At 40.4% G+C, this 26,652-nt stretch overlaps 1 protein-coding gene and 1 long non-coding RNA gene across 5 annotated transcripts in view, besides 2 other annotated features; one reads left to right on the top strand and one right to left on the bottom strand.

The window, feature by feature from the left end:
• bun (bunched) overlaps positions 1-14,095 on the bottom strand; it is a 91,072-nt gene extending 76,977 nt beyond the window's left edge. Inside the window, exons 1-5 of one of the 4 annotated variants that reach the window (NM_001042894.2) lie at positions 13,127-14,095; positions 8,000-8,384; positions 5,230-6,970; positions 5,119-5,165; positions 3,759-4,903 (exon numbers count right to left, since the gene is read on the bottom strand). In NM_001042894.2, the coding sequence (NP_001036359.1) occupies positions 3,759-4,903; positions 5,119-5,165; positions 5,230-6,811 (2,774 nt within the window). In that variant the 5' untranslated portion in view covers positions 6,812-6,970; positions 8,000-8,384; positions 13,127-14,095. Of the gene's footprint in view, positions 1-3,758; positions 4,904-5,118; positions 5,166-5,229; positions 8,387-13,126 lie in introns of those variants that run through there. The other 3 variants (NM_001042892.3, NM_001298946.1, NM_080364.4) reach the window with 3 other exon arrangements.
• Positions 10,660-11,827, top strand: lncRNA:CR42746 (long non-coding RNA:CR42746). The gene is made up of 2 exons (NR_037735.1): positions 10,660-11,082; positions 11,424-11,827. It is a non-coding gene; the product is annotated as a long non-coding RNA:CR42746 (long non-coding RNA).
• A 1,090-nt stretch (positions 14,096-15,185) lies between the features above and the next one.
• Positions 15,186-15,240: a mobile genetic element.
• Positions 15,241-25,858: 10,618 nt separating this feature from the next.
• Positions 25,859-26,652: part of a mobile genetic element that runs on past the window's edge.

A 26,652-nucleotide genomic window follows, 5' to 3' on the forward strand; every position in this document is an offset into this window, starting at 1 on the left:
AATTATATATACACATATGTATATATATAAATATATGTATATTTGTTGGGCCCTGCCTTGGTCGCGATTTAAGCAACGCATGAGGTAATCGGCAATCACTTCCACATATTCACTGATATACCCATATAGTTTCATGTTTCCATGGGGTATTCGGATTGAGGCAAAAGGTAAAGGTGTCTCCTTATCGCAAACCGAGTGACTCATTGCCCCTGGGCCTGCAAATGCCGATCGGATGCGGATGGGGTCGTTGCCTTGCGGCAAACCAAAGCCAATTGCAGTAAATCTGTCAATTGCCTACATACAAGCACACAATCACTTGATATCCCAGAGATGACTGCTGGAGTGAAACATTGTTCAATATAAATTATAGCAACAAAGTCCGGAAAATATTCATTCAAAGCTGCGAAAAAGAAGAAGGAATCCGCATGGCAACAAACTAAATTAAATTAAAATTTATATTTATTTTGACAAATAAACATTTCTTTTGAAATAAGTGTCGTTTTTTTGGACCTTAAACAGCTTTAAAAGATCCTGATAATCGTTAGAAACAATGATTTATTAGAATCTTTAATATCTATTATTTGCGCAATGTAATAGAAAAAACACAAATACGCGTAATGAAAGAATTCCCTTAGTCATTCTGCATAAAGTATTCCACTTTATCCAGACAGTTTGATGACTTCTGCCCGACTAATTGGCAGCTTGGACAAAGGCAAATTAGTTTCCAGTGTATGTGTGTGTGTGTGTGTGTGTGTGTGTGTGTTGGGCAAAAGTTATGAGCTCAGCGGCTCTTCGACGATGACAACATTTGACCGTGGGGCCAAGTGGGGCAAAAGAAGTCAATGGTATGTAGATTTGTCATTAAAGATACCTAAATACATATTGCAAATTTCAACGGAATATAGTTTATATTCCAGATGTTTGTCGAACGCAGGCAGCGATCTATTTCTAGCAATAAACGCGATCGATAATTTCAAGAGAATAATGCTGATTAATCAGTGGATGTACACATTTTAGATTGATAAATATCTTAATTGCAACATATACTAACTGTTGATAACATGAAGTTACTACTTGTGGTTACATTGCAGTTCTGTTTATGTTCCTATAACTAACTAAATAAAAAACCCTTTTGTATTCTGCAAACATTTCTTCCAATTACGATTGAACTTCCTTAACCAGTTGTAATTTATTTATTATTTAATTTATTTCTTCTTCGTGTTAGGTAAAGTGATACACAATTGTCATTGTTGCATCAAACCACATTGAGTGTCACTCAACAAAGACTTTCCTTTTCATTAGACAGGGCTCAAACTGGTTTTCCTCTCTCCTTTTCCTTTATGGCCACTTGTCCACGGTAAGTGACGTAAGTGGATAACCAGGGAAGTGGGGGAAAATGTGGCAAGCCATGGGTGAGTTGCCCTTGGGCGCAGTGCATCAATCAGTTGCTCTAATAAAGAAAGCATGGACAATTTGTCTGGCCAAAGAAGACGAGTGGCAGTGGAAATAAATGTGAAATGAAGATGGAGCGGCTAGTTGGGGGGCTGTGGAGGGGCAGTTGTCAAGTGCAGGCCCTTTTCGTTCTTCAAGTTATTGCTAAGCCGACAAACGCAAACACGAACAAACCACTTACAGCCGCACATATGGGGAGGCATTACTCATACGACGCATTGTCAACCCCCCCCCTTCCCCCTGACCAAACCAAGAAATCCTCCCTCTGCCCTGTTTGCCGGCTATTTTTAATACCCAAGCCGCATAATTCATTGTAATTTGCCTTTTGCTGCCACAGTCTGCCCCTTTTCCTTAACATTTTCCAGTTGCATTTCATTGGGAAACAAAAAAAAAAGATCGTTCTGAAATGTGGGGAGTGAGAAAAGGGGGCGTGATTGTAAGGGGGCTGCAGGCACTTGACTAGCTCCTCGTCACACGCAAATGCGCAATCTGCCAAGAATATATAAGAATATACACATATTATTCGTATCTGTATCTGTATCTGCAGCTGCAGCTGCTTCTGTATCTGTATCCACACATGTTTCACTTGCCGCCTTGACTTTAGTCTCTCTCTCTAATCACTTGGCATATATGCTCAATGTGTAAACTAATGAAAAAGATCCCCCATTTTTGTATGCATTTCACTGGTTTAATCACATGCAAAACCCCAAATAGTGAGTCATTCAATTAACTTTTTCTATGGCAAACAAATTAGTCATCAGCCTGATGGGGGTACCAATAAAAACAAAAAACAAAATTGTCACCAACTTTTAGCTCGAAAAAAAGTTGGTCAATGAGTTAGTTTTGAAATACTCTAAAAACAAAATAAAAAACGCTTGATAAAAACGATTTCGATTGGCGAATGAATGCAATGAATGAACAATGAATGAATACAAATAACAAAATTAGCTTTTCATCATTTATATGCAATGAAATGTAATATAACAAATATATGATCCAAACTTAAACAAATGCAACCCAAAAATACAGGCCTATAGAGTCTTAGTTTGTAATTTGCATTTTCAAATGCCTTTATAAAACTGAATTTCCAGTTTCAATTAGGTGCATCATCATAGCAGTAAATTCGTATTTTCGCAGTGTATGGCAATTGAGTAAACTGTTGTACGCTTTAAAACGAACTTAATTAAAGCGACCTTTTGTGTCACGTTCATTTTGTTGTATTCGTAGAGCCACCGCCCCCACAAAAAAACACCGATCCAACCCCCCAACCCCTCCCACTCACCCTCCTTTCCACAGCTTTCCCAATCCAGTTCCCGAAAAATGAAAAGCACTATACACCGCTTGCTCGCTTTCTGCGCAAACATTCCATGGCTAATTTCATTGATGAATTTTTATTAAATAAATTATTATAATGAGGTTTACCCTCTATTAGAGGTCTTTCCCTCTCTTTTTTTTACGCTTCCCGCCTAAGCAAGCAATTCCAGCAAATGGACGTAGCAAATTTGCAAACAAACAAAACTACGAAACACAAAAAAAAAAAAAAGAAAAAGAAAAAAAAACTATAAAGAGGCAACAACAAATTATTTGAGTGGCGAAATTATTTCTTGTGACCGAAAGAGACGACAAAACACATTGAGAAAGAGAGGCGGCGCGTGTTGGCACTTTAGCAGCTCGAAATGAACCTGAAACTAGCCCTAGACGATAATATTCCAGGGGAGTGGGGAAGGGGGGTGTCAGGGGGGATGGATTGTCAGGCCAGCGGACATTCTCAAAACTTGTTCAAACAACGTTTATGCGTTCTAAATATAGTCGAATGCAAAACAAAGGCAAACCTCGGCTCTGCCCATAAATAACTTTCGGTACGGAGGAACCTCAGTCTTTTGAGTTAATTGATTAGGCTGCCGGCTACCCCCGCCCCACGCCCCACGCCCCCCTTGCGAAGAAACGTAGACACAGCGGCAGTTTGTGTTATAATCGTGTAAATATTTGATCAGCCCAATACTATTTGAGATAAGACGTCAAATATATATGCCAGGTTCTCGTAAATGTGGAAAAGCCGCCAGCCAAGGCAACAAGTTATTTTGTGAATGAATTTGAAGAGGAAAATGGAAAAGTCGATAAGATAGCGGGCAAATGCATTAACCCATTGAACTAAATACTTTTGATTTCTCAAAGTAACAATATATCTTGTTATGTATGTATCTTGTAAATATGTCGAAAATCTAGCATTTCAAATCCTGACTATTTTACTTATTTATTATACACATTTAATACTCAATAAGTGACATATTTCGCTTGTGACTCACCTTTCAGTCTCGGACTCTGCATTTGGTTGCTGTTGTAGCTGTTGGATTTGCTGCTGCGTTGCTGCCGCTGCCGATGTGGCTCCAGTTGCTGCTGCTGCTGCGCCGGTCGCAAATGCAGCTGCAAGTGCCGCGGTCGCCTGTTCATCGGTCAAGGTCAGCGCGTTTGTTGTTGCCTCGCCGGTGGCCACAACATTCGTATTCGTTAGGTTTAGATTACTATTATTGGCACTAGCACTCGCGATATTTGCTGGCGGAAGCGGTTGTTGTTGTTGTTGCGGCTGCTGTTGCTGCTCCTCCTGATGCTGCTGCTGCTGCTGTTGCTGTGGCACCATCAATTGCTGCGGATCGGCAATCGTTGAGGGAGCACTCTGCAATTGCAGCGTGGGAATCGCTTGCGGTGCAGCCACCGATGTTGCTGCAGTGCCTCCTGCGGCTGCTGCTGCTGCTGCTGCTCCTAGATTAGGCTGCTGCTGCTCGTAGCTGGTCATGTGTGATAACAGCGGCATTGTCTGACCCTGGCCAGTGGTTACCGCTGCATTGGAAGTGTTTGAAGTCTGTTGTGGTGGTGGTGCAGTCACTGCAGATGTTGCATTTGCTGCTGCTGCTGCTTGCTGAGCTGTTGATTGCTGTGGGGTCTGCTGCTGCTGCTGTTGTGGGTTAAATGGCTGTGGGACTATTCCATCTATCTGCGATGTTGCTTGCTGCTGCTGCTGCTGTTGCTCCAATTGGAAGTTGGGCGACTGTCCGGCAGCAACAGCTGCGAATGTGGGTGCAGCCTGGGGCGTTAGTGGTGCTGGGGATAATGGCTGCTGCTGCTGCTGCTGTTGCTCAACGTAGCTGGTGCTCAGCTGCGATTCTCCAGTTGCAGCTGCAGCGCTGTTGTTGTTGCTAGCCGCTCCAACAGCTGAATCACCACCGTTTTGATAGTTGGCATAACCTCCTGCCCCTGGCGGCACGTCCATAGCGTCCTCGCGCTGCTTGAGCTGCTGCAACGTTTGATGCAATTGCATCGCCGCCGTGCGCGCATAGTCCATGTTGTTGGGGTCACCGGCGGGATTTGGTGAACTGGCAGCATTGGCATTGACGCTATCGAAGAGCTGCTGCTGCTGCTGTTGCTGCTGGGCAAGCAAATTGGGAGATAAGAACTGTTGCATGATGGTGGTGGCATGAAAAGAAACGAGCGAAGGACAGACACAAATATATTGTTAGCGGTGTCTGTTGTCAAGTTTCTTAAGACTAATAAAGAGTTCGTTCGCAGAACATTTCTACGATTTCAATATTTATTTGAATTTAAGTAAACAACTGCTACTGAAAACAATTAACCGTATGGAAGTGTTAAGTAAACAGGGGATTTACTTACCTCGACTGTGGCATTAGGACTTCGGGTTACCGAGGAACTGCGACTCACTAATTAAACGAAATAATGGAAAATTAGTAACTCAATCCGAGCATTTCTCCTTTAGAAACTAACCATTGCGAAGAGCCACGGGCAATGTCTTGGTCAGGGCGTTGCCAACTATTGTTTGTTGTTGTTGCTGCTGCTGCTGCTGTTGCTGCTGCTGCTCGGCATAGTTCCAGTTGGCATCGGTCGAGTTGGCCTCCAAATGATTCTCGTTCAGCTTCTGGGTGGGTGGCAGAATCATACTTTGGGTGGTCTTGTGGGCCGGAGCCTCAGATCCAGCGCCAACACCTGCTGCGCCGCCATCCGTTGTTGCGGCGTGCGCCTCGGAAGTAGAAGAGCCAGTCTTTTCGTTGTTATTACCGCCATTACCCACACTCGAGTGATCCAGGTAATCCATGCACATCCAACGGCCTCGTTTAAACGGCTCCGTGGACTCAATTTTGACCACCTTGAACCGCTCACTGCGGTGCTGCGTCTCCTTGATGTCGTCCTTCTTCTTGGTGCCGCCCGGTGTGACGGCACCGCTCACCACATTGATAATGTTATCCGATACATTGACCTGGACATTCTGGATCGTCTGGCCCAACGAAGGGGCGATGGGATCCACCACGACAAGGCCGTATTGCGAGCTAGTCGGTATCACCGGTGCATTGGTGCTGAGGGCATTGTTGGCATAGTACACCTCCTCCTTGGAGAACGTATCTTCCGACATGGAGGGCGTCTCGTTCTCCAGGTCCGTTATCCGACTATTGTCATCCGTGTGAGATTCGTCCAGATCATCGGCCGACTCGTCTCCAGTATCGCCGGCAGCATTCAACTTGGGATGGCCCACCGTCACCGAGGTGATCTCGAATGAGGAAGTCGTCTTTGGTTTGCGATTGGTGCCACCAGCGGCGGTCCCCGAGGAGCTTCCACTGCCGCCGCCACCACCACCACCAGCTGAAGCTGATCCACCGGCAACGGTTAACGAAGCGTGTCCTTGGCTAAGGCTAGTCTGTTGCTGCTGCTGCTGCTGGTGGTTGTGATGCTGATGGTGGTGATGATGATGATGATGGTGGTGATGTGGCTGATGATGATGACTGCCTGCTGCAGCGGTTGTGCCAGTAGCAGCTGACGTAGCTGCTCCGCCCACCGAACGTGCTCCATTATTGTTGGGCGAACTGGCCTTGGTGAAGCTGTTGTTGCTGCTGCTACTGCTGTTGTTACTGCTCACTAGCTGCTGCTGTTGCTGCTGCGGTGTCGAATTGCTGCCACCACTGCTGCTGCTGGACTTGGGTGCCAGCGATGTGGAGGTGGATGTGGCCAGGCTGGAGTTACTACTGGCCCTGGACACCGTTGTGGGTGTCGCTCCAGCTGCCACGCGACTCATCATGTTCAAACGCAAACTTTCGCTGGTGGTGCGCTGCAAAGCCGAATTGCTGCCGGCATTGTTGCTATTCTGATAGATGTTGCTGGGTGGATAGCACACAGCAAAGTGATGGTTGCTGGTCAGTGAGCTGACCTTGGTCAGCTTGCGTATGTTACCGCCAGTGCCACCGATAGTGACTCCACGGGATGGTGTCAGCATCGAGTTCCGACGGACCGGATTGTTGCCAGGTCCGGCATTTGAGGAAGCCGGCTTGAACTTGGCATTCACCGTGCGATCGAACATGTTGCTGATGCTGTTGCGATGCTGTTGCTGCTGCTGCTGCGATGTTCCGCTGGTTGTGGCTGCAACTGTTGCTGCTGCTGCTGCTACTGTGGCTGCTGCGGCTGATTGCTGGCGTCGGAGCAAGGGCAGTGCTTCCTGGGAATTTTCAGGGGATGAGGCCTGCGAGTTAGTGGGCGATTGGTTAGCTAAGACCGATGTGGTTGAAGCGGCCGTGACTGATGTGGTGGCTAGTGGTTGCTGATGTTGCTGGTGTTGCTGTTGCTGTTGCTGCTGATGTTGCTGTTGGTGACCGGAATCTTTGCTGGCCGCACTTTGATTCTCGGCCATAATCGAATTGGATTTCAGCGTGCGCAAAGTCTTTAGCAAATAATCCAGGATTGCTAACGATTCTTGGATTATTTGGGGCCACGGAAAAAGTTATAAACTATACCAACTTGCGGTTAGTTTCGATTTCTTAGTTATCCACTACGGACTATGATGATAGTTATTAGACTGTTTAATTAAGTTCTGTCAGTTGTTGCATTAGCTGCTGCACGCCTGCCAATTCGAATGCGATTGTTGCACTGGCCAACCGACGACGCCGATGCATAATAGCGGTTACCGTTGCGTTGTCAGGTGCCTCTGACTGCCAACTGATCCAATCTAATCCGTAACCGTCCCTTCTATAGGGTTCCGTTCTGTTCCGATCCGATCCGATCCGATACGATACGATACGATACGATCCGATCCGAGGACTAGCGACGTTCGCGACCCGACGCGACGCAATTTGAACCGACCGACCGACGATGGGTAATGCGAAACTCTTGACTATTACTACTATTTTTCCTTTATTAATTTGTGTATGTTATTTGTGTTGGGTGAGTTGATTTAGTTAGGCTGTTAAATTACAATTTATTGGGGGCTAGGTGGTCTCTTTTTTTTGTGTTGCGGGCGGCTGGTGGGCGGTTATAATTTGACTTTCCGCGTTTGGTTTGTTGATGCTGCAGCGGCATCAACAACAACTACAACAGTGTGTGGCACACCGACAACAACAACAACAGCACTGGTCACAGGCGAGAGCGCCATCTAGCGCTTGACTTTGTTTAGCGGGCGTTTCAATTTTCGCCAACAACACCGACGCACACACACTAACACATAAGCAGCACTCACACACACACACACGAACACGGATCTATCACGTATACGCACACGCGCGCAGCCTCTCACACACACCGGTGCATGTGTACAGCACAGCTGTTAATCGAATCAATTCGATTTGATTCAGTTTCTACAGTTGGATGATTCGTTTTCGAAAGTAGGCTTGTTGCTTAAACGTGGTTTCAAAACTTGGTATCACACTTAAAATATTTCTTAGAAATTATGAAAATATTTTGGTGATCTTGGTTAACTTGGAATTTCTATTCATCTACTTCTATATTCATAAATTTGTTGCACTTCTCCACTTTGTCGTCACACGGTTACGCATAGGTTTTCAATTTGTTGGTTTAATTCAGCTATATCTTTATCGTAGAATTAATCAATTTCATCGGTTCAGTTTTACTAGCACATTGCAGTAAATTGTAGAAATGAAATCCTGTAAAATGCCAGAGCAGAAAAAGAAAATACCATTAGAATTCATTTTAAATTAAATACGAGAGCAAGAGGTACGAAATTCGATCAAGAACAAACATGAATATTATTTTCCATTATTTGTTTATTAAATTAAAAGCACACAAAACGACGCCAAGCACAAAGATCGCGAAGGGGGTGGGGCTTAAGTGGAAAATGAAAGAGGTAAATAATTGCACAGAGCAACACGACGTATACGTAATATATAAAAGAAAAAAAAAATTGTCATGAGTTCGTTTGAGCACTTAAAAACATGAAATTATGACGAAAAGTAAATAATCTTTCGCTCAATAAAGTGTACGTTTCAATTCATTTGAAATTATCGCCAGGAATAGGCGAAACTTAAGTTTTAAATGGGTAAGATGAGCCTGACTTCTACCTGAAGGGTGCATAAATCTAGTGGCCGAGCTAAATAAACTAATCAAAGAGCTCAAATTCTACATTTTAGTATTCCCTTGAAGTTAAACCCAACCGGCTACTGTGTATTTATTGGCTGATTTTCTATAAGTATCTAGTTAAATTTCATAACTGCGTAGTTCATGTTCGTTTATTATCATCATGATGACGATGTTGATGATGCTTTTGTGTGCTTTTCATTATTTTTTGTTTCGCCTCAGTTTTTTTTTTTTATTATTGATTTCATTGAGTTGTCGGTGTTGTGGGGGTACGTCGTAGTTTTGTTGAATTAGTTAAGTGCTACATTAGAGGAAGGAGATTTTAACGGAGGGGGTTTCCTTCCGAACCAGTGAGAAAAAAGAAGCCAAATGTCTGTTTGTTTGTTAACACTTTTTTTTAGTCTCCTTTCATTTTTAGCTGATTGTCTTATTATCTTTTGCATTTGCAGTTGAATATTCAAATATTTATTTGCTCTCGGCATTGATTTTTTCGCCCTCGCTCATTATTTAATCGATTTCGTTTACGGAAATCAGAAATGAGTCCGCTAACCAAAGAGATAGAGATAAAAAAGGCAACCCACAAAATGATTCGCGAAAAAAAATGTTGCCGAAAAAGTTTTGCAAACATTTTCGGGCACACGCGCCGTTTTTTCCGCACTTGTGTTGGTTAATAACCGTAAGCTTTTCGACGATCATTCATAAATTGCGTGGACTGTTTAGAAGAGAGTGTACTTGTGTGTTTAAGTAAAGTGGGCCCTCGATAAGGATTCTTCATAATTAACCATCGTTTTTTAAATTTTAGAAAATTTGAATTAATTTTTTTTTGGTCTTAAGCAAAAATAAGAAGATCAAATTGAATATTCAATATTGAGTCATTAAAGCAATATCTAAATATACAAAACAATATCTTTCATACAACGGTTTTGTTTAGAGGGACATTTTGTTGACCTGAATACTAAACTTATATAATAATTCATATATAGACTTTTGAGTGATTACTGTAGTGGCGTTTGAACTCTGCGTTTGCCCTGCCAGAAGGCAAAGTCAAGACCTTGACGCTGCTCTTTTATTCTTTCTCTCTCGCTTAATTTTGTTTTATTTCTTTTGCCTAATCGAGTTATAAACGACGCAAAAAAATCTGATTATTCTGTGGCTAGGAGAGTCGAAAAAAAGAGACAACCAACAAAACCAGCAAACCAGAAGAACAACTGAATAACAAAAAATCAGTTATAGGTCAACATTGGTCGTAGCACTCTCTCAAGGTGGGTATTTTTGTTTTTGTTTTTTTTTTTTAGTTTTTTGGCCTGCTGTTTGTTGGGGGTTTAAGAGTCTATTGGCCTTGTTCTTGAGCCACGCAGGTGTTGGCCCAAAGCTTCTTCTTCAACTTAAGTTGATTTCGAATATAATTTGAGGGAGTAAAGTTGTGGTAATTGGGCATCAGTTGTTATGAATGAAAACCAATAGCTCTTTAGAATGGATAATTAATCTAGACGAAATTGGCTCAATTAGAGAATTTAATCCATTGAAAAAGCGCACACCCAAACCGAACCAGAATACCCAATTCATCAAGAACCACTGGAAGTGGAGTATCCATTCTTGTAACTCATCTTCTGGACAATAAACTTGGGACCCCTTTTAACCCCCCGGCAGTCAATAATCAAAGTATCGCTGTAGGCACCAGATTTCGCACACAAACAAATCGGCGAATGGAAAGGAGGAGGAGGAGGACTTCTGCCTCTGCTCACTGCCTTCCTCAATAGCAAAAGCAACAACAAGGAGATGGGGTGAAAAGAAAATGAGAACTAAAAGTGCAGACAAGAAGCAAGCAACAGAAGAAGAACTAATTGCAACGACAAAGCATAAAATCGATGGCAAGCCAACAACAACAAATGTAATGAAAAGCAACTACAACAGATAGTACAGAAAGAGGCAAGCGCGAGCGAGAGAGAGTGAGTGTGAGCGAGCGAATGCGCGTTGAGAAAATTGCAATCGGAGAGCGGGAGCTGCAAGAGAGCGAGAGCAGCCTGTTGGCCCCTCCGCAACCGCATCTACATCCACATGCTCCTTCCTACCAACGTGGGCGCCTACAAGTGGGCGGGACGGGGTGGGGGCCGCATACCAAACAAACCGCAAAAGGAGAGCGGCTGCTCGCTCGCACTCTCCCGCTCTCGGACAGCTGCCGGTAATCAATATTGATGATGATAGCAGCAGCCGAAGAAGATGAAAAGCAAAAGGAAAGGTGTCCCGATTGTTCGCAGTGCATCAAAGGTAAGCCAGGATATATTGCCAATACAAAATACGGTAATAAAATGCACTGCTGCTTTCTCAGCTAAACCATCAAAACCTTATCAAGCCCTACTAAACTTTAAGACTATCGGTAAAAACAAAAACGAAAATGGGATATAACAAAAAAGGCCTTTAGGAGCAAAAAATAGAAACAAAAAATAAATGGGTTATCCTCTAAAAAATCCTCTAAAAATTTATACCTTGCTGACAGATATAAAACTGAACTTTAAGGACACCAGGGTGTTAAATAATGCATAATGAAAATTCAACCGAGTTAATAACTTTTCAATCAGTGACTTTCCTTTCCTGTCTTTCACCCACAGGCACTTCCCACCTTTTCTTCGCTCTTTTCCTTTCCGCAAGGAAATGATTCACAATGCAAAAAAAATGGCAAGGGAAAAGGAAAAGAAAAACGAAGGCGTTGTAGGAGGAAGTAAAAGAACCCGAAAGAGCGAGAGAGAGCGATGTATGCAGAGAGAAGGCAATGAAAATGTTTATCAAACGAGAAAAGAGCAGCGACGAAGATGAGGAGGAGGCGGCTGCAAAAGGAACAACAACAAGCTAGAGATTACAATGACAATGCATCCATGAGATACTCAGATACAATTGAAATCGAATATAATTTCTCAATTGAATTGAGTCGCAGAATGTAAATAAAGCAACAAGACATCAAAGAAAATTGGTGCAAATAGGTGTTAAATGTACCGAAAGTGACAATACCCTAGATAAAATAATTAGTTATTTTTTTATGATGGTTTCATTCAAAAAGTTAACCAGTTGTTGAAAGATTGGTACTTTTCCGCTAGCAATCAACCCCGAAATTCCTACATTACAAAAAAAAATGAACTGATTGAATTCTGGTTTGGTCGACGTGACTGTCTGCACACGCATTTCTTTTATGCAGATAGATCCCTGTTCAAGAAACCCCAGCTTATTTCTTGCAACTTCTTGATACCGATACCTATGAAAGTAACTCGCAAAACAATCCAAACCTTTCTGAGTTTGTGCCATCGGTTGTATCAAAGAGTTGGCAGAAATCTGAAGTGTATCCGATTCCTAAACGCAAATATATCGTCCAGTTATAGTTACAAAATGGTGCATGGTAAGCAGAAAAATTTGCCACGCGGCTTGACAAGAAAACCGATCTGGCCTGAGGTTTATTTTGTTTTGCTTTGAAATCGGAGATGCGTTAAAAGGGATGATCATTATGATCGTGAAGATATTGTAGATTGGTTCAAGGGCATTCAAAGCTAATCAGATTTATTCATTTCAAGTTTGTATAAAAAGGGTACTCATACAGAGTGAATTTCATATTTTAGTTCATAAACTAGAAATTAATATTCTCAGAAATGCTGGTTGGTTTTTGCAAATCTACTATTATTGCACACCGCTGTTATTAAATACGTATCCATAATTCTAAACACTTGTGTGTAATTCGAGTTACCGTTAACCAAACAGAACACACAATTTTTTATATGAATTTCTACTAAAAATCACATATGAAAAAAAAATTACCCCATAATATCGGATGGCAAATAAGCAGAAAATTGCAAAATGGCACAAAAACAAAACTAACACTTGACTAAACAATCAAGGCGAAGCAGAACAGAAAATAAACAACAATGCCGGGCCAGCTGACATTATAAACAAAGGTAAATGGCACATAAAATACAGTAGAAAACGAAGGAATATTGGAGTTAATCAAATGCTTGGCCAGCTGTTTTGGAGAAATGGGAATGGAAAGAGGAAATGGGAAAAATCTAAGGTACAAAGTGCAAGCTGCAACAACAACTGAGCGAAAGTGAAGAAGCAGACCAAAAGGATGGGCACACACGCTGACACACACACACACACACACACCAACAATTACGCGACTGTTTTGCACTTTTGTTTCATTGAATTTCTCTGATTTTTCCTTCGTTTTGAAACATGTTTCGATTTGCTTTGCTTTTTTATTGGTTACTTTCTGATCGATTTGTTGCACTAAGAGGCAAAGGCCTCTCTTTTACATTTTTACCACACTTACGCGTATGTCAAACAATTTAAAATTACTTGTTTCTTGGCGTAAAACAATAAACTTAAAACAAGCGAACGGCCACGAATTTAATTTGGATGGGATATTAGTTTTTCGTTGCGTTTTGCTAATCGGACAAAAGGAAGGTAAATGACAGTTTTGACACTTGGCTGTGCACAAGCAAAAAGCGGAGAGCACTGCGAGAGAGTCGATTCGGAGAGCGAAAAAATGAGTGAGAGAGAGATGGAGAGAGAGAGAGAGGAATTAAATAAACGAAAAAGCGTGCATGAAAAATTGGCGAAAAAAGTTTTGTGCAAAAAAAAAAAGCGAAACGCCGAACTGCGGAAAGCAAACAATCGAATTCAACATTTTTTGTGCAAATTTTAACGCCAGGGAATTTTTTTCTTTTTAGTTTTCCTGGCAAAGGCGGCTCACACCCACACATACACAAACTCTCTCTCTATGTCTCTCTTTCGCTGCCACTCTCTTCAAATCTGCAGAGAGTCGGCAATCCACAATTTTTCGTTCTTTCGATTTTGCACATCTCTCCGCTTGTCACTTTACTTTTCGCAGCTCTTTGGCTTTTTGCAAATAAATTAATTTTTCAGCGCACATATAAATTTTCCATCAGTGCCATTTGTGCTCCGTTTTCTTATTCAATTTACACGCACACACAGCCGCAGCAGCAGCGCACACACATCTCTACATCTGCATGCCAGCTCGCTCACACACACAGCGACGCACACGTCACACTCATACACTCACACGCACGCACATACACAGTTTTTTCTTCGATTTTGCGCTAGCTCTCGCAGCCTTTTTTCGCTTTTCCTCGTCGTTTTCAAGGGCGCCGCGAGTTAAGCGATTTTGCAATACGTTCGCGGCGCGTTCGATTTGCGTTCTTTTACTTTTTATCCGTCTGCAGACAGCGAAAAAGACCAACAACTTGCCTTGCGTTTTTGTCCCAACTCAAAATGCCAATAAAAATATAATATCAAATAATAATACCAAATACTGAATACGGGATTTTTGGCACATATAGCGGTCACACTATACTGTTCAAAACTGATATTTTAGCATTTTTTGGTTTGGTTCTGTGCTAAATACAACTATCGATTGTTAAGTTCTACACGCAGGCGATTGTCGTGCGATATACGATATCGTTTACATATCGTTTAGAAATCCCTAGCGCAACATTGGCGCTCGTTTTTCCATTATTCGAAAATGAATTTAACATAAAATTAACATATACTTTAGAACTAAGTTATACTAAGGCGAGTGGCACAACTCTACTTTTATTTGATTGTTTTAGGAATCATTTTTGTATATAATGGGCTTATATAATGTCGATAATAAGTTCTGGTCAAAAATCGGACTATTATAAATTTTAATTATATTTATATTTAATATCATATCATCTATAATTATCATATAATATAGTTAAATTTTTTATTAGCAAAATAACTGCAGTAGTTACTCTTTTTGTGTCGAAATCACTGAAAAAATCGTTAAACAGATCCCGCGTCGAAGTACCGAACCAACAATTTTACATTTACATATATTTTACATTGGTTCGCTTCTTTGCTTTGATTTAGAAGCGAATTTCAACGAATCTAAGCGAATTCAAACGACTAAAATTCGATTGGTAAATCTTTATAAAAATATATGTAACAAATAATTTGAATCATTAAGAAAATTAATACCTTAACAATGCTTAAATTTGTATACTTTACTTGTTTTTATAAACAAAATAGATACATAGAACTGGCGCTCAGTTTTCTATTTTTTCTATTAAATTTTTCTATTGATGTTTATTAAAGCTTAAAAATAAACATAAATTATTGCCAGTAATTATGTAACTGCTTTTGAGCATTTCCTGTTCTAGCGCTAAGACTTCTCAAGAAAGTTTTGTGGAGTAACAGGTATCTGATAGTCGCACTGCTGCTTGTTACCTTCTTGCATTTATTTAACTCTTTGGTTCTTCTTTTAATTAAGTACCTTGCTGATACTCTGCTTGCTAACTTTAATCAGTTAAGACTTTAAATATATTCAACTCTTACCAACTTTCTTAAGCTGGCTAACGGGTATCTAATAGTCACACCATTCGACTAAGACATTCCTTTTTTCTTTTTTTTTTCGTCCTGATGGAGTTCAGTGAAGCGTTCTGATTTTCTTGTCAAAGCGGAAAGAAATCACGCTAATGATCGACGCACCCTCCACCAATTGAAACTCCACTAAGGAGTTCTATATATGTACATATGCATGTATATACAATTATATATATATTTATATAGTATATCGCAACTGACCACTTCGTTCGCAACGGAACGTGTTCGGGATTAGAATTAATTCCACTGACCAGCCCCGCCCCGCCCCGCCCACTTTCACACAGCGACTGCAGGCGACACCCTCGCATTTGGCCAACGTCTCATTTAAATTGCAGCAGGCAGGAAAAACATTTGGCAAACATTTTTCGCCCCCCAAAAACTGCCCCTTTTTTCGCTTGTGGCATTCAAAGGTTTGACGATTTGCCGTACATGTTTGGTGCGTAATTAGTGCAGACCGATGCGTTGCACCCTTGTGAAATGCCAAAAGTCCTGCGATCCACTCAATCGTGCTCACTGGCATTTTTTCCTTTTCTTTAACAATTTCCATTTGATTGCATTCGTGGGGAAGAAAATGCTGGCTCCGGCATTCATTGGGGTGACCAACGTTGGCGGGCTTAACTGTCATTTCCATGAGATGCCCATTTGGTCAAGCACACACTGAGCGAAAAAGGTTAAAAAATTACATATGTATATTTTTTTGAAATTGTTTTAATTTTTCTGTATTGAAAAATAGATAATATATAATAACTCATGTTATTTCAGATTATGATAAAACGAAAATAAGTTCTAGATTCTTTTTTGTGACTGTGAATTTTTCAATTACACAGTTTACATAGTTACATAGTATATTGCTTTGCCTGTGAAGTTTTCATTTCTACGATTTGTGATTCGGAGTATAAATATTTTTTTCTTCTGTGTAGGTGGAAATACACAACTCCGTTGGCAGCATACACATCCCCAACGCATATGCAAAACTTTTGCGTTTCATTTGAATTTCCCTCTCTGCGTATGCCACATCGTATCCTCGCATCCTCGCACTTTCTTCTCATTTCGCTGCCCGTAATTATGAAGATGAATGTCCTTATTGCTTTTATATCCCTTTTGCGTGTATGTGAGTGCTTTCAGTATATGTGGTTGAGTTTAGCCGCCGACATTCTCTATTAATAATGCTTTCAGTCACACTCTGCATACAAGTTCGTTTGAATTTGTTGCCATTTGGAACGTTGGCAGTTGCCTGGGTACTGCACAGTGGGGCAGAAATGTTATTAATGTTGTAATGTAAATGTAATGTTCTTAATTTTATCTTAATTTAATTTGGTTTTTATAATTTTTCTGAATAGATACTACTGGTTAACTTCAAATATAATATAGTAGGAAATTATCCCTAAGTTGTTTGTGGTATTGGACTTGATGGGAGGTATTTCCTCTTATTTCTCTTACTTTCAAAAAATCTGGGATAAAATGGCTTTTGTCCCACTGTGCCGCAGGAGCAGCGCGTGCAACGTGCCACGCCTGCCTGCCTCCCACGCATCTCGTTTTCTTTCGTTTCGCCGACGGCCGTGGCAATAATAAAGGAAAATCCGACAGGATGCTAATGCGTATTTAGTTATTTAGTTTGTGTGTGTGTGTGTGTGTGTGGGAGAGGGGGAGGGGAGGCTAAAGGACACAGGACTCGCCACATTTATGTTTGTTTTACGCGCGTGTGTGTGTGTGGGGGATGCAAAAAATATTTGCATATTATCGATTTTAGTTGCCGATGGAGTGGGAAATAGTGTACAGAGAAAACATAGCATCCGAAAAAAAGGAAGAAATATCCTTAAAGCACATCAAACAGGCTCATCTTACATTTATAGAAACTTAAGGACATTTAAGTAGCTTAGCATAGAACTTAAACCGATCAATTTGAGTTTCGAATGGCGAACGAAATTCGAAACTGAATACAAAACGTGCTGGGCACACACCAAAATGGCCGAGGTCCTTTAAGGACCATAAGCGGATTTCAACAATTTAAGCAAAACATTTTTTTTTTAGAGCGCAAAATGTCAAACGTAAAGGCGAAAGCGTCCAATTAGATGGCTCAAAAACTTTCCAATCAACCCTCACGAATTTGTGCTGCCGGGGGATGAGAGAGTCCTTACCAATATCCTGCGGCCAGTGCAAGAAAGAAATTATAAACAGTAATGAATTGTAAATTGAGTTGATATTGTAAGAAAATTAGTCAGTGTAAAGAAATGCAATTTTCGTAGAAAAACTACAAATCAAGCTATTAAAATAAGCAAAAAAATTAAATACGTGCAGCATAATCAACAAAAAACAAATATTTTTTCTTTCAAAACATATATATATATAATCCAATTCCCTGATTCCCGACAAGTAAACAAAAAACATATACGCGTATAAGCATTAATAACAATCCAATAGGATTTACAATGCATTGCAAATGTCATAAATATCAATATGAGCGACAGTTGACTATCTGCGTAGCTTTTTTAGATATAAATTTAATTTTAATGGCCGCAACGTCTAGGCAGGATAACATGAATGTCCTATTTAAAGGATTAGCCCATTGAGTTATGAGCCAAAAAAAGCCGAATTGCCACATTGCCACATAAAATATGTCTGCGTGAATTTGCTTTTTAAGTTAATTTTATTTTATGTCCCTTTGGCCAGCGGATTGTCCGTTGCGAAACGCGTTCCGTTTTTTTAATGGTGATTTATCTGGAAAGCGAAAGTGAAGGAGTTTACGGGGGCGTAGGCCTTTTGGGGATCCAGCGATAGCTTTTTTATGGCCAAATCCAGGCTGACAAATGGCCAAAGGACTTGGCCATTAGAGGCTGTTCAATCGCATTCGAATCTAACGTGTTACATATTAATTGCCCATAATTTATGACTAGCATTATGGAATATAACAACTTTTCCTGATTTGTGGAGCTCCCTTTCATTTTCAATGGTTTTCATTTTGCAGAACTAAATTAGGCGCACAAAGAAAAAAAACAATTTCAAAGCTCATTAAATGTTTCGTTTGCTCAGTATTTCTTTTTTTTTTGCCCAGTAGATCTCGTAGTGGATAAGTCTGGTCGGAAATTATGGCTAAATATTTTTGGCTATTTGGGGTTGTTTACCAGCCACACTTTTTCACCATACCATCCTATGGATATCTATCATCTGATTTTGGTAGGGGTTGACGGCTCTTGAGGGCGTGCACATAATCATAAGTGTCGCAATTGTTGAATGATTGCAACACGTAAGGCGCAACAAATTGTGCTTCATTGGGATCAAAATGAAATAGTTCTTTTGGATTTGATTCAAAATAATACAATTTTTTGAATAATTTTTAGCCTTAAAAATGCTACTAGTTAACCCATTGATGAACTAAATCTTACTTTAATTCTTCTTCTAATTAAAGTTGCGAAAGGTATTTAATGCATTGTGGCATACCTACTTGGATTCCCCTGAGAGACATACTCATCATCCGCTTCCGCATCGTATAAGTAATTTCCCTTTGACAGCCCGCCGCCTTCGCATTATGTTTTTATCTCGACACTTGGCAGAAATCTATTAGATTCTGACTCAGAGATCTGAGGACTCAATGCCCCCATCGCCAGTGCCAGGACACACTGCATCAATCCTGGCAGTGGCCATGCACGTCGCCTGCATTCGTAAGTCTGCGCATTTGTTTTTCCCTTTGTGCTGGGGTCTTTCATTCCGGTCTTCGTCTACATATGCACAATTAATATTCAAGCAACCGTTTCACCCCCCCCCCCCCCAAAGGACCTTCCGCAGGACCCATCTCCGATCTACACGGATTTGCCGGGCCTTCCATTGGCTTCACGCCCCGCCATTTGATGGGGTGCGAATTGCGATTCAGCAGGGTGCGATGCGACTTAACCTCAGTGTCCAAGGGAAGAAACTACTGGGGGATTGGAGTTTGGATTTGGTTTCGGGTCTGCAACATCCAGGGTCGCATTAAGTGTAGACATTATTCATTTTTGATGATGAATTTCCATGTCTCGCATGTCTAGGGCTTTTCCCTTGCCCATCGTCCAGTAATAAGTAATAAGTGCCGAGCGGCGCAAAAAGAGATGAGGGAAAAAAAGTGGAATATATATATATATACAATATAACCAAGTGGGGGAGGCACATGAAAAAACTTTTAGTTCTGTTGCTGTTTGGCATACAAATGAGTTAAACTTTGAATGGCAGTTGCCGGTGGGTTGAGGTCGGCCGGGGGGAGGGAGAACTTTCAGGGAAATGACCACATTTTTTTCTTTTGGCTTTCTTTATCCGGAGATCGTGACGATGATGGGGAGCTGCATAAGTGAATTCCGGCAAGTACACATATTGCGGTCTATATTTGGATTTTATTGCCAATAAACGAAAAAAATTAAGAGCCAGATAAATTATTTTGTTTCATTTCAAATTATTTGGAAACTCGCGTTTCAAAGATATTCTAATCTACAACTACAACTTAATAAGTTCATTCACGCATTGCATGTGGTATTCCTAAAATTGCATTTTGTTCTTTTTCATTGCGTAACAAGTGTAAGATGCTGTAAATCAATATATCTTTAAAATAATTGTATCTTAAGAATGTTAAGAATGTTTTTCAACATACCTTATGACTTGATAAATTATTAAATTATTAAAACTATAATAGTTGAAACAAATATAAAAATGTCGTCCCAAGGATTCGTTCATTTTGTAGGCAACATTTCTCTTATTGAACTTGTTCTCCACGCCCAGGACATTTATCTCTGAATCAAGGCGATGACAAGGCCTAACCATATGTGTGCACCGCTCCTGCCAGGGTTGTCATCCCATTCAACGAGCACACGCACTCCGTGGCAGAGAAAGCGAAACGTTTGGAGCGCGTAAAACTCATAAAACACATTAAATCCAATCGAATAATCGAAATGTCACATTAGTTTCTAAAATATGACCAGCCAACACGTAAGGAAGTTACGTACCCCAGTGTTCCTACAACTTTTACTCCACCGCCCACGCAGTTAACGAGAACCCAAATGTGACCAACCAACCAAACGAAAAAAAAAAAAAAATAAAGGAAACTCTTTTCAAACATCTTCTTCTGTCGTTGTGCAATTTTCCAAATGCCAATTTGGTCGCTTGGCTATTTCCAAACGATTTCATATATTCAAGTTGGAGATATAGACAGTCCCCTGAACACCTCGCATCCTCTGCTTTTTATGCCTGCTCGTCCTGTGGGTATAATTTTAATGGTCAAATCGCTGCTGGGGAATTGTATACGCTGCTCTTGTGTCTCACTGCCTCCCTTGTAGAAATGGAAATTGCTTTTCCATTATTTCCATGTGATTTTGTTGGTTTTGCCATCGAATTGGCATTGAAAACGCATAAAAATAAGCATTTCGCATTTGCAAAGATCCAAAAGATTTATTTGCACGCTGAGCCTGGGGATACACGAAATGTATTTGTAAGATTCTTCAGATGAGTTTGGAACGCACGGAAATTACCGTCTTGGGATTTGTTGGACATCGCATTTAAGCATGTTTTTTATTTTGATTTTTTCCAATTTAAAAACAAATAATCAGTGCTACGATTAAGACTGGATTTTCATTTTTCTTCTTCAAAGTTTTTCAGTTTTCTTTAAAATTACCTCCATAAAACTCTTTTAATATTTTGAAAATCATCTCCAGGTAAATTTTCATTTTATTTTCATTTGAGTCAGTTAGTTTCCCACAGTTTTCTTCTTGAAATAAACCCATTAAGTAACCCCAACTGATCGGCGCAAATGATTCAGCTATGCAGAAAATATGATTGATGATTTTTCCCTCCCACCAGCCCTTAACACTTGCTTAACCCTTTTGTGTGGCCATTATAGCCCTTTCCTCGTAGTCTGCTTAAAGTTCATTAATAAGTTTTGCGTGAGCCAAAAATGGCGCCGCTTTGGAATCGTGACAGCGTGGAAACTCTGGACTTTGGGGTTGCAAAACTTCGGAAGCTGAAAGCATTTTGCTGTAGCCATCGCATTTTGGGGGAAGAAATCCGAATTCGAGTCCAAACCGAATTCTAATAGAAGTTTTGCAGCAAAGTGCCTCAGACAGGTTAATGACCAAAAGCAGTTTTGCATTCAAATGCTGCAGCAACCCTCGCACGAGGGTTGTCATGACGGACGAAAATCTAATTTACAACATGCAACTGCCACTTTGAGGGGTGACTTTTACCCAAGACGTGGCTGTGAAGGAAATTCTGCGAGAAAGAGATTAATTACGCTCTGGGGGCAGTTAATGAATGCTTGCGCGGGGCGATAAGGGGTTAACGTTTGGCCAGCTCAAATTACCGAGAAACTTTCCCCCCGATGAGCATGACAAAAATTGGAATTTTCAACTCTTTTTTCCTGCGAAAAGCATAACTTTTCCATTAACACAATGGCGACGATGAGCCGGCAAATCGACGATACCAAATCGGCATAACGTGCATGAAAATTATACATGATTGATTTCATATTAATTTCTACGAATGTTATGAATCGGCTAAAAGATGAGAATGGAAATATTGCACGATTTTGATTTTGTCATGATGACAAAAAAGGGTTGTAAGATTTGTACATGCCAAAATCATAAACTTTTAACAGAAATCAAACACAAAGAAGTAATATAACATTAAAGTACACAGGCCTTGTCACAGAGATAGAAAAATGTAGCTATTATTAAAATATTTAACATTCTCTTGGTGTCTGCAACTTTTCTATCAGTCGCTTTTTTATTCCCTTTCCAACACTTATTTAAAATGAAATGCACTCGAAATTAACTAATTTAATGGCTCATATCCTTTGTGCTGCTTAAAAAGGCAGGAAACGTTTTTTGTGCCCTACACCTCCTCCATTCAAATGAAAAAGGCGGTGGAGTCGAGGAAAATGTCTGCCCTGGAGCTTGACAAGCCAAGATATGGCCCATCAAAAATGTTCGAATGTTCTTTTTAAATAAATGTCTCATTATATGGCTGCCACGCCCACACCGCTCAACGCCCACACACGTGCCGCCTTCCGGTTTAGTTGGGTGGTACCTGACCGTAGATTTTTCACTGCGGACATGTGTCCAATCAGTGGCAACGTGCAACGAACCGTGGCAAACACAGGGAAAGAACCTCGAAGACCCACAGCAAACTCATCCTCTCGAATTTGACACAAAATAAAAAAAAAGAGGCAAAATTTTGCAACATTCTATTTACACTAAACTGAGAAACAGGACAAAGTTGAGAATGGGTGCTGTGATTATTTGTCTTGTGCCAATATATGCCCTCCTGCATATAAAATACGAGATACAAAACCAAACGAAATAAGAACGAACAAGAAATCAGTTTAATTTCAATGCTGATCAAACCAAGTTGACAACTCTGTTGTTTTTCTTTTTTCATGTTTACTTAAGGTTCGAAATTTAAGTAACTTCCAAAATGGGCCAGATAAATACTGCTAATATCGAATGCAATTCAATGAGGAAATAGTAATCAATCAGCCAACCCTAATGAAATTAATAATGTAATTTAAAACTTTATTCCACCCATTCTAATAATGAAAATCATTAAATATATGTAGCAATCCAATCTTTTTGAAAATAGTTGTATATCCCTGATTTGTCAATACCAAAGACCAGAAAAAACACCATGCCAAATTCCTTTTATTCGTTGAAAATCGAAACAACTTTGAAGTATTAACCTGCTGGCTAAAAACCTTTTCCATTTTCCATTTTCTTCCCCAATCAAAAGTTCGAAATAAACGTGAAATGGCAGCTCCACTCGTCAGCCGTGCCACTTTTCGACTAATCAAAATGCCTTTTGAATGCCTGAGTTGAATCAAGTTGGATTTTTCATTTTATACCCACGCAAGCAAAGTCAATGGCAGAGGGAAATGCGTAGAAATTAGCACAGACTTGAATGGACGCACGAGTGTCGAATGGCAGGAGAGTGGGAAATGAACGGGGAGTTTTCCAGGATAAGGATGTTTTCGAGTGTGTGTGTTTTTTTTTTGCCTCCAGATAAGACAGTTTACACACTTTCGCACATATATATATGTCAATTTCTTCACTTTGCTGGTGGCGGGAGTAGCCTAAACATTCTTTCTGCTTTCTTTTTAAATGAACAAAAAAGTGCCGAGAACGAAATGCCAAATAGAAAGTTGAAACAGAACGTCAAATATTTGACTTTGTATTGTATGTGGTATGTGGCACATATACGCATTTCTATATATATTTCTGCTTGTGTCATGTGCGTGCCAATCAGGCGTGTGTTCTTTTTAGGACTTACATGAGCATTTCGGTTGTATCTTTCGTTTCTAAATTTTAAATTAAGTTTTGCCATGCGCTATTTTTCTGGCCCTCTGTTCTTGGGGTCAAAAGTTCTTATTGCTGCCTGCTGCTGGCACAAACGCACATCAAATTCACAAGGACCCTTCAGTCAAACTTTCATTTTCTGCGTTGCAAAAATTTTCATTAGATTTTCTTGTGTTTCTTTTGCCAGGGGCCTATGGCTTATGTATTGTATGGGTGTTTTTTATGTATATAGAATGTCATTTGAAGTGTTACACTGGTAAACCTAAACAAAATCTTACCTTGCAAAATTTTCTAAAGAATGCATCCCCTTACTTATAAGAATACCACAATTTTCCGTGCGGTAACCCAAAACTAAATCAATCTTTAACCTTCTTCGTTAAAGTATCTCAGCTCTTGGAATAATTCGAAGCTCTTGCCACTTGAGCTGCTGGCTCATCAATCAACATCAGCAGCTCCAGCCGAATATGAATATGACATTTTTACGCAAATTACACGCCACTCGACAATTGGGCAAACAATGGCCTTGGGGGCCACACATCCCAACGATACATTGGTAAATCAAAGTGAACGGGACAGGGGAATTCCCGGCGTCGTCGCCAGTCGAGTAATCAAGTGAGTAAATCAAATTTGAACAGTTTTTCAGCTACTGTTGCGAATACTGTTGCTTTATTTTCTATTTGTGGCCATTGTCGCCCCGCCATCGCCTTCTTCCTTTTTTAAACGCATGAAAAATGATGGTCCTGCGAGCCGGACAATGGCTAAGGATCAAGTGCGGACCAGAAGAGACCCGGGGACAGCACGGTCATTCATCATGACACCCTTCGGCGGGGCCGAGGACATCGTCCTCGTTTATTATGCAAGCTCATGCCGGAGCCACCAGTGCCACCAGAGCCAACGGGCCAACGGGGCGTATGAGCGACGAAATGCTAATCTCGAGACAGGGGAGTCCAGAGTAAGGAATCCACCACCGGACTTGATATTAATGGAATCTCACAAGTGTCTGTCTCACATGCAAAATGGCTCTGGCGAATGCCATGATTGATTGACTTTATGTAAATTTTCGACAAGCGGCCACTTAAACTCCCCAAAAAAAACTTTCACCATTGCCAAAAAGCAAAACATCCTCCTGGTCTGGCCAATCTAATCAGTGAGAGTTTCGTTTTTATCGTGCTCTGGGGTTCGATTCGTTTCCTCACACATAAATGCAATTTTTTATGGCCGCATATCTGGAATTGTAAAATCTAATTTGTTGTGAACATTTTGCGACGGCCTGAAATGGAAAATGAAAACACAATTCGATTTTCAATTGCGTAATGCTGCGCATGGAATTGCTTTGCTTAGTAGAGTTGGTAATTTGATTTGAAAAGTTATGGCTTCTTTTGGTATGTCAAAACCTTGAGAAGGGTCGTTTTAATAAAAGGTTTTTCGTTTCTCGGAAAAAAACTTAAATAAAGACGAGGTTTATGTAAGAACATAAGTATTACTTTTACACAAATCACTTTGTAAATCTATGTATTATATACATTTTAATCCAATAAAATTGAAAAATTTGTGAATAAAAACATGATTTTTCTACTATATTGTAAAAATTTTCGAAGATTGAAATAGTATACATTGTACAAATTATATTTATAAAAATTTCTGCTTCAAAAGAATATTTCTTTTATATCTCTGTTATTCAACCCACTCGGATTTTTTTGATAGAATTTTGCGTGGTTTGCAGACAAGAAAAACAGGAAATGCGGAAATGTCAGTGCGATGCTGCCATCAGCATTCTCCATTCAGCAACAATGTGAGGCGACGGATGTCGGGATGTGCCACCAGGAATAAGGACTCCCCAAATGGAGCAGCTTACTCAGATGTCATCTGCTAGTCCCCTGGAAGATGGCAGGCGTAACGAATGGCGAACGGAGCTGAGCACAAAGGCAACACATGAGGGCACAAGAAAAATAAATAAATTATAAAATTATTTCAGCATAATAACATGTCAAAATTCCCCTTCTTGCTGCCCCCTGTGGGTTCGAGAAGGCGGAAAAAACAACACTGTTAACATGGAAAAACTCGCCTGTGGCCACACAAACACACAAAAATTATACATTTTTTGAGGATATTTTTTAGATTTTATTCATCTTTTTCTACCCTCTTGTCCATGTACATATGTGCGTCTGGCATCAAGTGGTTTTAAGGTTTAAGGGGTTTTTCTCTGGGCAATCTTTCATGTGGGATTTGCAGCCAGACACCCTCGAAAATGTTGAACTTTTGAAATTTTTTACTTTATTCTTGCGGCTAGATTGTTTCCACCTTCATGGACCTCTGGCCTTTTTGTTTGTAAAAGTTAATAATTACAGTTATCGATTTGATTTTGAAGATCGCAAGCGACCGTTTATTGCAATTTATCATTCGAAAACTAAATCTAGCGTACAAAATGTTTCCCTAAGTCCCTAGCAATCAAGTGAAGTCGTCGGCAGCGGCGCAGCAGGCGTCGGCCGCGGCGCAGCGCAGAAGTGTCGATGTCGCGCTTAACCGTTCGTTGGCGTTGATGGCAGCGGAGACTATGTGGAACCACAAGATGTTAGAGAATCAATTGCAGGGCAATAACTCCTCCCCTCTTAATTGACGCTTGTCCTCGAGCGGTCATCATAAGGATGGGATGTTTTTGAGTCGCATCGTTGGTGGGGTGATTCGTGGTAGTTTGGGCACAGCATTAATGGTTTGAATGCCAGGTGTTTATTGTTGCGTGCGTTCGAGGTTTGTGCAACTCGGATGTGTTCTGCATTGACAACTTGATTGCTTCTATTAAAATTCTGGTTTTTACTAAATTACTAATGAATTTATATCTACATATTTTTAGACCATTGGAACCTTTGCAGAAGGCATTGATTCCGTACATTTCGTCTTTAATTGGTAAATTTTATTATTATTCAAATTAAATTATTATTTATTTATTATTATTAGTTTCCTTTACTGATCATGTTTTAAAATATAAGAAATAAGGAATTAACTGATTCAATATGGAGATTTCAATGGCATTCAAATTGTAGTTCCGTTGTGTAAAGCGAGAACGTGTGAAAGTTTTAACATTTATTTGACCGTCAAGGCAGAAATCGGTATATTGTTTTCAAGTAGG

This window comes from Drosophila melanogaster, chromosome 2L (genome assembly GCF_000001215.4).
Source record: "Drosophila melanogaster chromosome 2L".
NCBI lineage: Eukaryota > Metazoa > Arthropoda > Insecta > Diptera > Drosophilidae > Drosophila > Drosophila melanogaster.